This window comes from Pleurodeles waltl, chromosome 8 (genome assembly GCF_031143425.1).
Source record: "Pleurodeles waltl isolate 20211129_DDA chromosome 8, aPleWal1.hap1.20221129, whole genome shotgun sequence".
Taxonomy (NCBI): Eukaryota; Metazoa; Chordata; class Amphibia; order Caudata; family Salamandridae; genus Pleurodeles; species Pleurodeles waltl.
In genome coordinates, this window is record NC_090447.1 from 608,111,614 (window position 1) to 608,130,345 (window position 18,732).

Here is an 18,732-nt window from a genome sequence, read left to right on the forward strand (position 1 = left end):
ATTGAGCTGAAAAAAACTGCCATTTTTCTCAGCGTTTTACTCTGTAACTTTTTCCAGCAATGTCAGATTTTTTAAAGCAATCTACCGTTACATGTGCTGGACTCTTCTGGTTGCAGGGATATTTATGGCTTGTAGGTTCATCAAGATCCCTAGGTACCCAGAGCCAATAAATGAGCTGCCCCTTGCAATGGGTTTTCATTCTATACCGGGTATACAGCAATTCATTTGCTGAAATATAAAGAGTGAAAAATAGGTATCAAGAAAACCTTTGTATTTCCAAAATGGGCATAAGATAAGGTATTGAGCAGCAGTGGTTATTTGCCCATCTCTGAATTCCGGGGTGCCCATACTAGCATGTGAATTACAGGCCATTTCTCAAATAGACGTCTTTTTTACACACTGTCTTACATTTGGAAGGAAAAAATGTAGAGAAAGACAAGGGGCAATAACACTTGTTGTAGTATTCTGTGTTCCCCCAAGTCTCCCGATAAAAATGGTACCTCACTTTCGTGGGTAGGCCTAATGCACACGACAGGAAAGGCAACATGGACACATCACATTTTTACATTGAAATCTGACGTGTTTTTTGCAAAGTGCCTAGCTGTAGATTTTGGCCTCTAACTCAGCCGGCACCTAGAGAAACCAACAAAAACTGCACATTTTTTTAAACTAGACACGTAGGGGAATCCAGGATGGGCTGACTTGTGGGGCTCTGATCAGGTTCTGTTACCCAGAATCCTTTGCAAACCTCAAAATTTGGCTAAAAAAACACTTTTTCCTCACATTTCGGTGACAGAAAGTTCTGGAATCTGAGAGGAGCCACAAATTTCCTTCCACCCAGCGTTCCCCCAAGTCTCCCGATAAAAATGATACCTCACTTTTAGGGGCAGGCCTAGTGCCCGCGACAGGAAATGCCCCAAAACACAACATGGACACATCACATTTTGACAAAGAAAACAGAGCTGTTTTTTTCAAAGTGCCTAGCTGTGGATTTTGGCCTCTAGCTCAGCAGGCACCTAGGGAAACCTAGCAAACCTGCACAGTTTTGAAAACTAGACACCTAGGGAAATCCAAGATGGGGTGACTTGTGGGGCTCTGATCAGGTTCTGTTACCCAGAATCCTTTGCAAACCTCAAAACGTGGCCAAAAAAACACTTTTTCCTCACATTTCGGTGACAGAAAGTTCTGGAATCTGAGAGGAGCCACAAATGTCCTTCCACCCAGAATTCCCCAAAGTCTCCCGATAAAAATGGTACCTCACTTGTGTGGGTAGGCCTAGTGCCCGCGACAGGAATAGATCACACAACGGTCAATGTTGGTACTTACATGAGGCAACTGTTGACCCTGGGGTGATCCATTCCTTACGCAGGCACTAGGTATAGGCACTCAAGTGGGGTAGTGTTTTTATCAGGACAGGTGAGGATTCACTAGGTGGTAGGAATTTTGTGGATCGCAGCATATTCCTGTAGTTTGTGTGACAGAAATGCAAGAAAAATAGAGTTTTTATTCAACATTTCAGCTTTGCAGGGTATTCTGGGTAAGAAAACGTTGGGGAATCCACACAAGTCACACCTCTGTGGACTCCCCCGGATGTCTAGTTTCCAGAAATGTTTGGGTTTAGTATGTTTCCCTATATAGCCGCCGAACCCAGGACCAAAAACACAGGTGCCTGCCTTACAAGACCAGTTTGTTTTGTGATAGATAATTTTGATGTCTCCACAATACAATGTGGGCTGTGGAATTCGGGGCTGAACTAAATTGGGGAGCTCCCAAGAGAGCACCCTCTCTGTGCTTGCCCCCGTATTCACCTGCTCTCTGGGTTGGGCTAACCCACTATTGCCCTGTTGCACAGACTGTGCTTGCGAAGGGACAACAGGACTGCCCTCATCACCTCCCTCACAATTTACTGGAAGGAGTAATCCAATGGGACTCCTCCAACTGAAAAATCACTCCCAGAGTCTGCGCCATTGTCCTATCCCTCAGATGCTGTCTCAGTATCTGCTGTCTCAGTCTCTGATTCTATGTCAGAGCTGTCCTCTATAACCAGAGTGAAGTCAGCAGCAGTCCTCCATCAAGATGCCATCTCTGCTATTGGCTAAACTGTTGCTCTAAAACACTAGCCTACAAAGATAGCCACAAAATTGCTGGTGTGTGTGTGTGTGATACGTGCAACAGTAGAGGCCACCTTACCTGCACTTCTTCCCTCAATCAGCACTTTCTTTCAAGACACTCAAACACCTTGTCACATACCATTCGTCACAGTCTTTAGCACCTCCTGCGCCCAGTCCAACAATCATTATTGGTGCTCCCACTCCCATGTCCTCCTCCTCGGATTCCCTCATTACCACCCAGCAAACATGCTCTTCATCTCTCCATAGCCACCCCCACCCCGCACATACATTTAATTTGTAATATAGCGCAGGTAGCGGCTGACTTTACTTACGCGCTCGACTATTTACTTAAAATACAGATTTGCTCTTTGCAGTAGTCATATAAACCTTCTGCGCTTCTTTATGGCACTAAAACTGCCACTAGACAAAAGTCTGATCCTTTTGTAGCAGAAACATAATCACAAGACTTACTTGACTTCTTTATTGCTGCCTAAAAGCTACAGTTGAACTGCTTCAGTTGAAGTATGTGCACTGCTTTGAAGACGCAAGCTGCAACTGCAAGACAACTGGAGGCAAATATATATATATATATATATATATATATATATATATATATATATATAGATCTCTATATAGCTATATCTATCTACATGGATAGATCTATAGATAGATCTATATATATATACAGATATATATATATAGATCTATAGATCTATATATATATATATATATATATATATATATATATATATATATATATATATATATAGATAGATAGATAGATAGATATATCCATGTTAATAGACCTATCTATCTACATGGATTGAGATATCTATATATATATATATATATATATATATATATATATATATATATATATATATATATATATATGTGTGTTTTTATTTTGGTAGTTGTAGGGTTTCCTTGGGGCCAAAATGGCCCCCAGGGAAACCCTACAACTACATTAAAAAAAAATCCCCCACAGGGGGTCGTCCTGCCTATGGGCGACACCCTGTCCATTTTTTTTTTTTTTTTTTTTTTTAAATTAGCCCCTGGGGGTGGCACGACATCAAAATTGAAAAATATGGCCTACGGGCGACCACCTGTCTATGACCTTATTTTTTTACAAAAAAATTAGCCCCTTGCTCCCCCAGGGGCCCCAACATTACATTTTTAAAATATGGGCTGTGCTGCGATCAGGGGCCAGGAAACGCGTTCAGGAAGGCCTCGTATGAAAGGGGAGAGTCTACCCTTTCATACGAGGCCTTCCCGAACGTGGGGAAGGCCGTCTGGGCCTTTGGCCGCTTCCTGCTCTGATGGGGAAAACAATGTCACAAAGGGGCGGGTGGGGGCGGGGGGGAGACACGGAAGCTCTTCCGTGTCTCCCAGGGATAAAAAAAAAAGAAAATCATCGGTGCGACGCACCCGAGGATTTTCAAACCCCCTCCCCGGTGTCGGCCACTGGTCGTGACCCGCACCAGGGAGGTAGTGCGGGCGACGGCCAGTGGCCGACGCCTGCACTAAAGCAGTTAATGTGTATCCATTGATCCAGTTCAAGGCAGCAAAACTGCAAAAATATTTTGTAAAACTAACAAAAAAGAATCGCCAAATTTATATGAAACACTGGATATTATTAATTTGTGTAAATAGTCCTCTATTTATGCATACTTCAACATGTCACTGCAGTGTTTTTCAAGAAATTGATCTTTATGTGCAATACATTTATTACTGGACACAGAATCTATGCCGTTGTTTTTAGAGTCCCACTGATTTATCCAGCAAGGCTCTTCCTGCTTTAGAGGTTCGCACAATTCCTCGCTCTGCAAAATTTTGCAGCCGTTAAAGGACGCACACCATTGTTTTTAATGGGCCTCAATGGGCTTTGCAGGATTAGTGTCAACATTATTTACGCTAATCCTGCAAAGCTCCAAACTAGCATAAAAAATGATGACACTAGTTCCCCTAACTTCTGCCACGCTGCGCTGTATGTTAAATACAGCACATACATGGTGGTGTTAGGGAGAGGTAAGAGGCGCAAGAAAAGTGGCGCTGCACCTAGTGCAGAGGCACTTTTCAGAAATCTGCCCCGAGGCTTCCTAGTTCCCGTTCAAGAGCCCTTAGTGCTTTAATATTCTCTAAAATAATATGACCCTTTTTACTCTATCCTGGATCGGCTCATTCATCGCTTTCTAATCTCACACTCTCCATGTTATAAAATGTATTTTGTTATGTTGAAAGACTGTGCATGAGTAGGATCAAATGACTGCTGCAGTTCCTCACCTGTTACTACGTTTTCTTGACAGATTATTATTCTGTCATCAGTTATTCTCCCTTTGTCATTTTGTCAATTTGTCATGTTCTTTATTCTTTACCACCTTTCTAAGTGTCTTTTTCGATCACTGTGGCAGCGAGTACCGCAGTTCATGACCCATCCTATCTAGCAATAGTAGTGTGTCACATTCCATTTATATACATGCTAGCATCAACCCAATAAGTGGCAGCTGCACATCTACTGGCGGCAACTGGTCTTGTTGAGAAGTCACACTAACAAAGCGCTCTCTCTCTAAAAGTCCACATACTGTGAAGTCTTCAATGTAAGGAGAAGTCATTCCCAAAATATCTACAGAAGCAATGTAAGACTTGATGGATGCAGTACTTTTATTTTTTCAGGTTCATGTGTAATGTGGTTGACAAGAACAAGAGCAGTGGCATTAGCGGCACTCAGTCTGTGATGCCAAACAGATAAGCTTTGAATGGTGAAATGGTGCAGCATGCCCAGCTACTTCACAACAGCATGAAAGTTAACTCAATGACAACAGATGTTCTAGTTAAATTCAGTTACATTTAGGAACAAACCTTTATGATATTTTCATTATTAGGGACATCTTCCAAAACACAAACATGAAATCTGTCATATATAATGTTGGGTGGTGGGTGGAAATCTCATGACTTTTTAAATCTGGTTCTGAGAAGCTTCGCCTTCTGTTTGTTTTTGTAGGGCATCAAAAATGTTCAATGGTCACTCACTAGAGGTAGAGGGGACAAATACAACTAGGAAGTATCTACCTGTTTGCTATATTTATTTACCATGTTTTTGGTTATCTAGATAATTTGAGACCTCTGACAGCTGTTTCGTCTCTGCGGCAGTCCATCAATGTGGAGCTCGTAGATTGGTTACGACAACTGGGAGCTGACCCAGGCACTATTGAGCAGGTAACATTTTCTAGTCCAAAAACCAAATGACTTGTAATCAGTACCCTAACCATTTTTTTACAACTCTATTATATATAAGATTGTGGAATATTCACCATCCACAATGACGATGTCCACAGCAGTGTTATGATTGTATTAAAGGCAAGAAGAAAGAGGCTCCAATTGTCTCTAACTTTTCCAACACCCTGAAATAGAAACACCTTGTTAATGCAATGGTGAAGAGTTGCAGAGTTTTATTTTGTGTAATCTGTGTTCACCTATCCCTCCCAAGTGTTATTCCCCTCCACAAAACTAGTACTGGGGAAATGACTGCATGGGGTAAGAGGGAGTCATGGGAGAACCATATCTAACACATTTCCGTTTTTTCCTGCTCCGTCTCGACCCACGTCTCTCACAAAGCTCTCTTACCTCTCTATTTTACCCAAGAGAAAAAGTGCCAGGTTTTGTCACCTGCATGCATTGTCTCTTCCCAACCTATAAAGGAAAGTACCATGTGTCTCATTATATTTACAGCCACCCAAATCACATATATATTTTGCATTTGGCCTTGTATCACCAATAGAAATAGCAAAGGCCGTATCATGTTAAGCCAAGCACCTGTGTTTTTTTGCATGCGAGGTGTCTAAAGTTCAAACATACAACTCGGAGTGTCTCTGAGTTAATACATGAGCATTAGACAGAAAAAGTTAGAAACAGAGCGAGGCAATCCCTACTCACTCTTTCCAATTTGATCTATTTGAAGTTCATGCAATAATTTTGAGAAATTCAAAATGATATGTTTGATCTTTGACACTTCTTACGCAAACAAACAGGCATTCGGCCCATCATGCTGTGACCCCATGTGTCCTGCCACTCTACTACAACTCCCTTGTTAATCTTTTCCACAGAAACATTAATAACTTATGTAAAACAACCTGTACTCACCTTCCTTTTGTACTTTGACAAACAAAGAATCACAATGTACTCCATTTGCCCTATTCTGTTTTGATGAACTGGAGTTGTGCAGTCGGCTGTCTAGCATCAACAGTACTCCAGTTCAGTCGACCCAGCCAAGGTAGAGGAAGCAAATAGTGGAAACCTGGAAAGCTATTGTATGTCACATTAGCATAAAAAATGTTGCAGATCCCACTGCTGGCTCTTTTGGAGGCATATCCACCTAAATACAACATTGTTTTTTCTGCTCTAGTTGCTTGTTGTTTCTTTAGGAGTCTATGGAGTTTACTGGTTGGATTAATGTTACTCCTTTAAATTTCTTTACAGTTCCTTGAAGAAGATTACACACTATATAATATTCTCCACGACATCACGAAAGAAGATCTAAAACACATGAGATTACGGTAAGTGGTTTAACACATCCATTCAAAACTATTTCTTTCTTCAAATCCATGTAAAACGCATCAGACAAGATTCACAACCATAGAGAAACATTTGAAAATATTTGATATAGATCTTTAAATAAGCATGTCATGAGATATCTAGAAATGTTGCCCTCTGCCTATAACCCTTCACTTTTCTTACCCCAAGTAGGTTATCAATTTTCCTCATGCTTAGCCCTGTAATGAAGCATGATGAACAGAAAAGGAGAATGTTATTAACCACTGTAAAGAGAATTATGATGATATATAAGAGAATATTCTTTTTCCCAGTATATCTATATGAAGAATTGATGATTTTTGTGAATAGCTTTGTAAAATGTTAAACGTCTGTTTCAATAAATATGCCTGATAAATGTAATGTATGATAAAAGCCCTCATGAAAAAATACTAAAAGGGCTCACCCCATTAAGCCTTATTTGAGCAGATGGGGCGTTCCGGTTAAACTGGGAATTTTAACAGTGACCAATTCAACTTATCTAGAACATTCTTATGTTTCTAATGTTAGAAATCCTACCTTTGCATGCACTATATTTGTACATTTATAATAACATGTATATGAGGTAAGGCAATTATGTGTAATTACATGCTATCTTAGTAGTGAGTGCTTGAACTGAGTTCAATATCAGTAGGAGTGACAATTAGTGTGCAGATGGTTTAAAAAATCCACGCAACTCTACTGTGGAGGTATCAGTCATCTGACATATCGAAGCGCTTTGCTTATATGTTCCAATCTTCAGGATAAAAAAACTTTCTTCAAGACCACTGACAGGCATCTTAGGAATTTGTGATGATTTCTCATGGAACCAAGCCTGGTGCTATACCTCATTCAATTCTGCATTAGTCTCAAGACTGGCCGTTCCAATTATCTGCACACTCTTGGTGCCTGCCATTTTTTAAATTCAATCTTTTCCTATTGCAGAAATAATTTGCTCCACACTCATACTAGCCTGAGCTGAAGCTGCTTTTTTGTAATTCAACAACTGATCATGAATGCATACAATAAAAAGGCTGCTAGCTCATAACAGGAAGGAGCCACTCCAGTAATGTGTATGCAACTTTTGAAAGCATAAATTTTGCTGCTTTCCAGGAACTTATCTAGCTTTGTGTGAGCCCCAACCTCTAAAGACCGGCCCTGAGAAAATTAAACAAGGGCATTGTCAGGAAGTGAAAACACAATCAGAGCTGGCAAACATATGAATAACTGCTGGATCCCTTATCCTTCTGTGCCCCGGCGTCCCTGCACTAACTGCTCCACTGATCACTGATACTGCGCCCTTGCATCTGACATAAATATCACGTCCTAAATTTTGTTTAAAATATATCATACTGCTGGATGTAGAGTTTATTTCTGTTAACTTCAATGCAAACATTTTTTGTAGATGATATTTAGGACACAATGTTAATGGCAAACTATTGTGGCAGAGATATTCTGGTACCGTGCCCCTACAACCCATTCTTTAGTTTTCCTGTCTTTTCTGCAAAAGGGTCTTTGATCCAGACAATTGAATCCAGATACTATTGTTGGAGGTGATGTTTCCTGACAAAAATCACCTCTTGGTTTCGTTTTGGATGTCTTGATTGTGTATTTTGTTGTTTGTGCCATATCCAGTTCTGTAAGGTGGTTTACTGTACACTTTGGTTCTCACTTAATAAAGGTGAAAACTATGTAAAAAAAAGTTTAGTTCCCTACTGTACTGAGTGAGCTTTGTGTCTACTATAGATTTTTTTATAGATTTTTACATATTGATTTTTATGCATTGTTAATTATTTATGTTAGAATTTATGTATGCATATTAAAATGCTAACCTGCTACCATCAATCAATCAATCAATCATTTGTAAAGCGTGCACTCACCCGCTAGGGTCTGAAGGTGCTGAGGGAGGGGGGGGAGGACTGCTCGAATAACCAGGTCTTGAGGCGTTTCCTGAAGGTCAGGAGGTCCTGGGTCTGTCATAGGTGGGCGGGAGGGTGTTCCAGGTCTTGGCGGCGAGGTGGAAAAAGGATCTGCTGCCGGCTTTAGTCTGATGGATGCGAGGGACGGCGGCGAGGGCAAGGTAGGCGGAGCGGAGTTGGCGGGTGGGAGTGTGGAAGGTGAGTCGTTCGTTAAGGTAGGCAGGGCCCGTGTTGTGAAGAGCTTTGTGGGCATGGATGAGGAGTTTGAAGGTGATCCTCTTGGTGACGGGGAGCCAGTGAAGGTCTCTGAGGTGGGCTGAGATGTGGTTGCGCCTTAGGATTTTGAGGATGAGGTCTGTGGAGGCGTCCTGTATATGCTGCAGTTTCCTCTGGAGCTTGGCCGTGGATCCTGCGTAGAGCGCGTTGCCGTAGTCCAGTCTGCTGCTGACGAGGGCGAGAGTGACCATCCTTCTGGTTTTAGTGGGGATCCATCTGAATATCTTGTGGAGCATGCGGAGGGTTTTGAAGCAAGAAGATGAGACAGCGTTGACTTGCTGGGTCATGGTGAGTGAGGAGTCCAGGATGAAGCCCAGATTGGGTGCGTGGGTGGTGGGTGTTGGTGGGGTTCCCAGGGTGGCTGGCCACCAGGAGTCGTCCCAAGTGGAGCGGTTGGAACCGAGGATGAGGATCTCTGTTTTGTCTGAGTTAAGTTTGAGGCGGCTCTTCTCCGTCCAGTTGGCGATGGCATGCAGTCCGTCATGGAGGTTGGTTTTGCCGGTGGTGGGGTCCTTGGTGAGTGAGAGGATCAGCTGGGTGTCGTCGGCATAGGAAACGATGTTGAGGTTGTGGGATCGGACGATATTGGCGAGCGGTGCCATGTAGATATTGAAAAGCGTTGGGCTGAGAGAAGATTCTTGGGGAACACCGCAGATGGTCTTGGTGGCTTCTGACAGGAAGGGAGGGAGGTGGACTCTCTGAGTTCTGCCGGAGAGGAAGGATGTGATCCAGTCCAGAGCCTTGTGGCGGATCCCGGCGTCGTAGAGGCGTGCGCATAGGGTGTGGTGGCAGATGGTGTCAAAAGAAGCCGAGAGGTCCAGGAGGATGAGGGCCGCGGTTTCGCCTTTGTCGAGCATGGTCCTAATGTCGTCCGTTGCGGCGATGCTGGCAGTCTCGGTGCTGTGGTTCCTCCGGAATCCGGATTGGGAGTTGTCCAGCGTGTTGTTGTCCTCCAGGAAGCGGGTCAGTTGGCCGCTGACGATCTTCTCGATGACCTTTGCCGGGCAGGGAACGAGGGAGATGGGTCGGTAATTCTTGAGGTCTTTGGGGTCAGCTTTGTGTTACTTTAGTAGGGCGTTGATTTCGGCGTGCTTCCAGCCCTACGGGAAGGTGGCGGTCTCGAAGGAGGTATTGATGATCATGCGCAGTTGGGGGGCGATGATGGGGCTCGCTTTATTGAAAACATGGTGGGGTTGGCGGGACATCCAGACTGGATGGTGCTCATGGTTTTGATGGTGTCCTCATCGTTGATGTGGGTCCAGCGGCGCAAGAAGTTGGTGTGGCTGGGTGCGTTGGGGTTGGTGGTGACCGTGGTGGTTGTGGGGGGTGAGGAGTTGAAGCTGTCATGGATATCCGTGATCTTGCAATGGAAGAAGGTGGCGAGGGAGTCACAGAGTTCTTGCGATGGAGGGTGGTCGATGGAGCATGACCTGGGCTTGGTGAGTTCTTTGACGATGCTGAAGAGCTCTTTGCTGTTGTGGGCGTTGTTGTCGATGCAATCTTTGTAGAAGGATCTTTTAGTGATGCGGATAAGATGGTGGTGCTTGCGGATGGCTGTCTTGAGGGCGGTGTGGTTGTTCTCTGTTGGTTCGTGGGGCCACTTCTTTTCGATTTTCTAGCACTCCCGCTTGGAGCCCTAAAGGTTGGCGGTGAACTAGACGGCCTTGGTGCTGGTGAGGATTTCCTGAGCGGGGCGAGGGTGTTGGTGCAGTCGTCTATCCAGTGTCTGAGGTTGAGGGCAGCTGTGTTGGGGTCGGTGGTGCTGGGTGGCGGGGCCCGGCCGAGGGTGGAGATCAGTTGGTCTTCCAAGATCTTGTTCCAGCTACGGCAGGGGATCTGTTGTGGGCGGTGGTGAGTGGCGGGTTTCTGGAAGGTGAAGTGGACACAGCGGTGGTCGGTCCAGTGGAGTTCGCTGGTATGGCTGAAGGTGACATGGCTGCTGGCGGAGAAGACGGGGTCGAGCGTGTGGCCGGCGGAGTGAGTGGGCGTTGTGACCAGTTGTTTGTAACCGAGGTTGGCAAGTGGAGTTGTTGTCGTTGGCGTTCTCGAGGTGAAAATTCAAGTCACCAAGGAGAATGTAGTCTGTAGAGGCACGGGCCTGGGTGCTGATTATGTCTGCGATGGAGTCACTGAACAGAGGTCGGGGTATGGGGGCCTGTAGACAAGGGTTCTTCTGAGGGTGGTGTTGGCGTTGATGTGGATCTGAAAATGTAGGTGTTCGGCAGCATCGAGGGTGTCATCGGTGTTAGTTGAGATTCTGATGGTGTTCTTGTGGACTATGGCGATTCCTCCTCCCGGTCTGTTGGTGCAGTTTCTGTGGGTGATAATGTAGCCTTCGGGGATGGCTATGGCGATGTCAGGTTCCGAGGAGGGAGTCATCCAGGTTTCGGTGAGGAAGGCGAAGTCTGGGGAAGATGAGGAGAGTAGGTCCCAGAGTTCGACAGCGTGTTTATGGATGGAGCGGGTGTTGAGGAGGATGCAGCTGAGGAGGTTGTGTGGGGTTCTGGTGTGGTGCTTGGCGGTTTGGGGGCAGGTGAAGCTGCAGATCCGGCAGGAGAAGGGTCCGTGACGCGTGCCTCGGGGTGGCTTGGGCACAGGCGGTGGAGCGGCCTAGTTTGAGGGCGTGGAGTTCGTTGGCGCTGTAGTAGTGTCTGGGGGCACAAGGGCCAGGGGGACTGGCTCTGGGTACGGTGCAGGCGCGGACTGGCGTGGACTGGCGCGGACAGACGCAGATGGGCTTGCTTCTGGTGTGCCTCTGGCGTGCCAGCGGCGCGACCGCACATCGGCTGCCATTAAGAAGGGGAGGTGAGAGGGAGGAGCAGCTGGGAGGTGGAAGCGGTGAACGAATGGGGGGCACGAGCGGGGAGGGCCGCAGGGATGCAGCGGCGGGAAAGAATGGCTTTAGAAGAGCTGAAAACGTGCGGAGGGGGCGCAAAGGCACAGAAAAGGAAAAATTCGAAAACAGACACAGAAAATGGCACAAAACAAGGGAAAAAAGAGGAAAACAACTAAACAAGCACAGAAAATGGCACAAAAACAAAGACAGATACAGATACCATGCAACTTTTTCAGAATGTACTGACCCTTGCCTTTATGTGCAGTGCACAAACCAATGTCATTTCGATTTACAGTGTTTTGAATACTGCTAAAATGGTATTGGTATGCCCTGTAATCACGTTGGTATCGTCTATGCGTGTGTTTTCTCAAATAACTGGCTCTTATGATGGGCCTGAGCTTAACTAATTCATAGTTGCTTGTTAGATGTTACTACAAATTAAGAGGGACTAGTATTTTAAATAATGTTCTTCGTTATATTCTAGAGGTGGAATCCTATGCCGAATCTGGAAGGCCATATTGAAGTACAGACAACATGCTGGCGAGGCACTACAATCAGACTATCATATATCGTATGTCACAGAAGTTGTGCCTGAGTGAAGTCCATACATTCCAAGAAATTCTTAAATTATTTTCATTTTTGTACAATGTATATATATATTTTTTTTTTAAAGATCAGTGAATATAACTATTTTTAGCAAAAAATGAAGTAACAATGCACAATAGAATACAGTTTGAACTGTGCACCATCCACTCCGATGCTCCCTCACTTGTAACAGACAGTACTGAAAAATAAATATATCAGACAGTGTCCTTTTCTCAGATAAGAACACCATAAAATGCCGCCACACTTAAGACATTGTAACTCACAAATAGCCTGTAAAAATGGACCTAGTGTAAACTATTATTAAATGTTTAAAATGCATTTCCTCTGCTTTCGTTTGTTTTCTGTGAAAATATATTTCTTGGTGTTGAAACCCAGTTTATAGCTAACGTTGTATTTGAAGAGGTATTCACATGCTCCAGCTATCCCAGAAACTGTTGCCTTTGAAGACAATATCCCAGAAACTGTTGCCTTTGAAGACAAGTCATTAATAATAATTCAATGTATGCACCTGAAGAGCAATGTATAAAGGTACCTAGAACATTTGTCTGGGTGCAATTAATTTGGTGTTGCAGCTCTGGATTGAATCTTAGTTGCTATATCTGTGGCATGTGTCTCTACAGGCCAGTGGGGAAGGAGAAGAGTTAGTCTTGACTGACATGGGACTGACTTTTCTGCAGGCCTATCAGTTTCTCAGACGCACCAGCCTGGTGAGATTTTTCCCCCTAATTTGCTCACAACCAGTTCACCTATGCCGATTGTTGGATAACCTACAATGTTAAAATGTTTTCTTGCTCAAATGTTTCACGCGTGCAATTTCAGGATCTTCTATCCATTAAAAAACTTGGTGAAAATCCCTGCTGTCCATTTACAATTAGTTTCTACTGGATCCACTTTCTGGATATATTTGTTTTGGACATGTGCTGAAATGATGAAGAAAATGTAGATTCTTTACCGAGAAGGGCATAGAAAATCTGGATTTTGCAAAATGCTAAGATTATACTTAGCTTCTTCTTTTACTAATTCAAAGCAACAACAAAATAGAGAAGGTGGAACTCCCTGACATTCTACTATTAATAAAACACCCAGAGCATACAGCTATTTTGCTTCAAACCTGCAGCAAATAAATAGAAACCCAGAAACCAGAGTTAAGTCTAGAACACAAATCCAAACTATTGTTTTCCTCCAGTACTTCTTCAGATGCCTCCAGTAGAATCCTCAGATACCAATAAACTTCAATCCAACTTGAAATCTCGTATGCGAACATATACATTATTAGAATCACTAGGTTGGGTTAAAAAATAGCGATAATCTTAGCCTCCTTGTCTTTAATAAGATTCAAATTATCTACCCACTGGATTGTGGCAACTACTTTTGATGGCAATGCACAAAGCCTGAAATTATGGTACTTTAATGCCATGTAAGCGTACAAAACACTGCTCTCTCAATCTGCTTAAAATAAAAACTTCTGAATAAATATTCACCCAAACTGTCCTCCAATCAAAAGTATCTTGCAAACTACTATCCAACATGAAGGCATTAGAAATCCATACCCTTCCTGTTGAATGTGTACCAAACAAGCTGACATTAATCTCTGCCTCTCTAATGGCTTATTTAATTCACCTTGCCAAAGTGAGTGATGGAAACTAATTTATGTGGGCACTTGAAAGAAATCAATAACTTGAAACATTTAGGAATCCTTACTCCAGTGTTGTACTCTGATGTTCCTTGAAGCATTTAACCACACACAACTCTCAGTACTCAAAAAACAAAATGGACAGAAAATATGTTAATATTATTGTTCTGACCAAATAAAAACACATAACATCATGTTGAAAACACCTGCTTGTTACATCCAAAGCCTTTACTTTTATAATTCTGAGAAAAGACTCAAATAAAACAAAATATCAACTTCAAAGTCAAGTGCTGCTGCATGGCCGGCAAGCGGAAACATGTCCTTCCCATTGCAGCTGGCTCATAATGGAGCTGGCGGCAATGTGGCGGTGCAGCGGGTGCAGCAGCACCCATCGCACATTCCACTGCCAACGCTCCCATTCCGCCAGCCTTTCCATGGTGGTGTAACAGGTGTTAAAAGTGCTGAATAAAATGACGCACAGAAATCTCTTAGATTTCTTTGCACCATTTTTTTGCCCCCTATGGATACATAATGCCTGGCGCAGGCATAATGTAGCACAAAGGGTTACAAAGTGCCACAATGCATGCATTGCGCCACTTTGTAAATATGGTGCAGCATTTTTGGCCTTCTAACCCCACTTTAGCATAAAAAATGAAGCTAAAGTGTCATTATTATGGCACTAGGTGCTCTTAAATATGCCCCTCGACCTCTCCACTCCTGAAGAGATTGATTCCCTCTGGCCCCTGATCCAGGACTACCAACTACAAAAGGTCTGACCCTAAGCATTCGATTTGTTTGGAAAATGCTGTACTCTAAATGGACCTGATCATTCCTGAATTTCCAGAAACACAGATCTGCCTTATCTCACAACTCCAGACTAGTAACAGTTCTGATGCAACCAATCCACCATGCTATTGGGAAACCCAGGATTAATTCCTCTACAACTTTAATTCCTTTGCCTATATAAAACCATCAGAATTCCTTTGACATCCCTCCCAATCCCAACAAGCAGGACCCCTCCCTTTCTTGTTTGCATCACATATTGACAGATATGTTATCCATCCTCAGCATCACACAACCTCTCCTATGTCAAGCACCTCAACATCAAAGAACAATTGAAGTTGAAGTGCATACTCGTCCTCTCCTGTCTAAAACTCAATTTTCTTGGTTCTTCTATGAAAATCGCCCTGCCATTTCGTGCCTGAACATTTCTTGACCACCACTGCAACTAATCTCTTACCTCCTTCTTTAGCAATATAAAGTCCAAATGTCATTCCAGCCCTCAAATATGCAATCTCTGCCAAGCATTATAATGCATAGGAACTCGGAGAACTGCTTGAATAGTCATGCAGATAATCCTATAACACATGTCAAAAATCTGTTATGATTTCTGCTTCAAATCAAAAAAAATCCAAACGTCTTTTCTCATGTTCTCCAGCTTTTCTCGTGGTAACTTTAACACTCAATCCTTAGTGTGAACGATACATTTCACATATTGTGTTACCTGACATGCTTCCGGACTGTACTTCTCCCTGTCAAATACAAAATGTAAAGCATCTAAGAGCCCTAGCTACCTGTCTCTGCTGAGTCAAAGCAGTGCCATATACATAATTAATCTTACACTCCTTTCTTGCAACCAGACCACCACCAGACACAGCACCTTTTTAAAGCACCAAGGCGCAGATTTATGAAAAGTGGCCCTGCACCTAGTGGAGCTCCACTTTTCTAGCGCCACCTATTGCCACCATGGAAGCACTGTATTTAAAATATGGCGCACCATGGCGGTAGCTAGGGTGACTAGCGTCAGTTTTTTACACTAGTCCGGCGCTTTGCAGGATTAACGTAAAACATTATGACGCTAATCCTGCAAAGCACCCAGAGGCACATTGCAATCAATGGGAGCCTCTTTTTAATGCATGCACTTAGCAGGCGTTAAAAAATGCCGAACAAAATGGCACAAAGGAAACTCATAGATTCCTTTGCACCACTTTTAGGGCTCCCCCAGTGCCAGAATGCCCCCCTTGCCTACATTATCCTTGCGCAGGCATAATGTGGTGCAAGGGTTTACAAAGTGGCAAAATGCAAGCATAGCGCCACTTTGTAAAGATGACTTGGTGTTTTTCCCCTTCAAGCACCACATTAGCGTGAAAAAAATGACAGTAATGTGGCGTTGGAACGGCGCAAGGCCAGCATAAATATGGGAGGCAAGTAAACCTCCACATCTGTTCCCACCAAAACTGCAGAAATTTCTGATGATACTTCTATCATAAGACTGCTAGAAAAGTATCTTTTAAAACTATCCTCTCTACCAATTGTCTGGGTCATGACAAAACGTTTATCAGCTATCTGCCCTCCATATTGAAATGATGATCAGATACTCAATTGTTTTGATCCCTTAAACATATCACACAACACAACACACTGCATGATCATCATTTTCCACCATGAAAATGTTGCTTATGTTATTGCATTGTCCCAGTTTTTCATCATCAAATCCCTTACCTCGTGGTCTATAAACAAACCTTCCTGCAAATTGCATTCCAATTCTTGGGAAACCTATCTTATGTATCCCGAACTCTATTATTTACCCTTGGAATGTTTGCAGAATTAAAGTATCCTCCATAATTTGTACTCATTTTAAATAATAAACTGGGTGAGTCTGCTAACCGGTCCTAAGGGGATTTCTTAAATGCCTGGATTTGAACAACCCAGTAGTACCCTTACCACATCAATAGCCTCTTGAATTTATTCCTCCAGCCATCTGTCTTTGCAGGGGAGACTAAATCGGTGCATCAAACGCTTGTGTACCAAAGAGGGATCTATAAGCACAAAAAGCACAGGAAAAGTAAGTCCTGACGGCTTGCCCTCGACCAAGGATCAACACATTGTTCTCCCAGCCCTGTCAAATACTGTCTCACCAAACACTTTCTAAATATGCTTCTGTGAGTTTTGCATTGAACAAAACACTCCAGCTTGGGCCAAAAAGACACTTTCTTTTCCTCTAACTCGGCCAATGGTGGAACAATGTTTAGCAAGACGCTTTTGCTTTTTATTATGGATAGAGCTGTATCTGCATTTCTAAAAAGGCACCCAATGGAGAAATCCTTCTGCGTTCACCTTTCTCTTACTGAAATGCAAACACAGATTAAAAAATACTTTATTTAGAAGCAAAAAGCGACCAAAAAGGTTCATGCAACACACTAAAAGCCAAATTCGATTTTTCTTTTACAAGAAATAATTTGAAACACAATATCATTAGAACAATGCTATGAATCGTAATCGTAAAAAGTTACATTAAAAGTACTAATACAACATAACTTTCCAGGAGAATAATTCATATAAAATCACTCAGGGTCCAAAATGCACAATGCATAATGAACGGAGGCTAGTCTCAGAAAAAGAGCCTACAGAAAAGCAACATTCAGTGTCCACTGGCTGTTGAAAATAGTGCGAGGCTAGTCTGCACTGCCGTAAATTACACATCCTAATAAACAGAAATTAAGGGGTTTATATACAAGCCCTTTGCACTACCGGCCCGTCACTTTTTCCCATAAAAGGGCCAAGTTTACAAGAAACTGAAATTAGCAGTGCCGCACCAGCTTTGAAACGCAGGGATGCGCCATATTTACAAGAATACTGCACACCCCTGCATTTTAACCTGTGCCGGGGCTATATTAAGCAGCCTGCGCCAATTCAGGCATCATTGCAGCACAGTGCAAGAGTGTCCTCGTTGAGGGGTGTGATTGTTTATGTGCAGGAAGGCTGCCTTTCTGTACATAAACAATCATCCATGGCATTTTGCTTCTTCTATGTGTGCTGCAGAATGCAGCACACATAGAAAAGCAAAAAAGAGGAGGAATAAAAGTATTCTTCCTCGAAGTGCCATGCTAATGCCACCCCTAGGATGGCGTTAGATTTTGGCTCTGCCTCAGATTTACGAATTCTTGTAAATCTAGGGCAGAGTCAAAAACAATGAGTGTTGTGGTGGAACGCCCACTGCAACATCCAAAGCATGCTCCTCTGATGCAGAAAACTGTAGGGGCCTATATTTACAAGGAGGCGTAAAACCACAAAAAGTGGGGTTACGCCTCCTTGTAAATATAAAGAAGAGGTTATCGGCACCGGAGCGTCGCAAACAGTGACTCTCCGGTGGCACAAGAGGTTTGTAAATAAGCCCCTAAGATTTTTGATTGTACTTTAAATGTAATTAGCAAAAAAATTAAAAATAAATGCATCACATATTGAGTGAACACACCATCAAATGGGCAAAGACAGGCCATTGCATCTCTTAGATGCCCCAATGGGAGAAAAGTAGGTGATCACTTGAGATAGTTTAAAACACAGTATTATTACATCAATGCTATGAATCGTAAAAAAATAAATACAGTATACATACAACATAACTGGCCAGGAGAATAATTCTTATAAATTCACTCAAAGTGCAAAGTGCTTTGTGAGCAAACAGTTAGTTTAAAAAACAGGTTCTACATAAAAGCAGTATTCAGTGTCCACCCACTGTTGGAAATAATACAAGGCTGGTCTGCAATTCCATAGATATCGTATCTTGATAAACGGAATTTAAAATTGTTTGGTGTACTTTAATTAGAACTTACAAAAGAAAAAAATGCAGCACTGATTGTGTGGACACACCATCACACGGATAGGGACAGAGTAGTGTCTTTTAAGAGCCTCAACTGAAAGCAAAGTAGGGGAATAACTGTGGTGGCCCTGAAAAAGAACACTAGGGATCTTTTCCAATTACTTTGTGTATTGATGAGATATTGA

The 18,732-nt window shown here is 43.0% G+C and overlaps 1 protein-coding gene across 1 annotated transcript in view; it reads left to right on the top strand.

Annotated features, from left to right (window-relative positions):
• MAP3K15 (mitogen-activated protein kinase kinase kinase 15) overlaps positions 1-12,632 on the top strand; it is a 1,103,876-nt gene extending 1,091,244 nt beyond the window's left edge. The window contains exons 27-29 of the mRNA XM_069204696.1: positions 5,221-5,327; positions 6,588-6,664; positions 12,193-12,632. Coding sequence (XP_069060797.1) covers positions 5,221-5,327; positions 6,588-6,664; positions 12,193-12,307 — 299 coding nt within the window. The 3' untranslated portion in view covers positions 12,308-12,632. The remainder of the gene's footprint in view (positions 1-5,220; positions 5,328-6,587; positions 6,665-12,192) is intronic.
• The last annotated feature ends 6,100 nt before the right edge of the window (positions 12,633-18,732 follow it).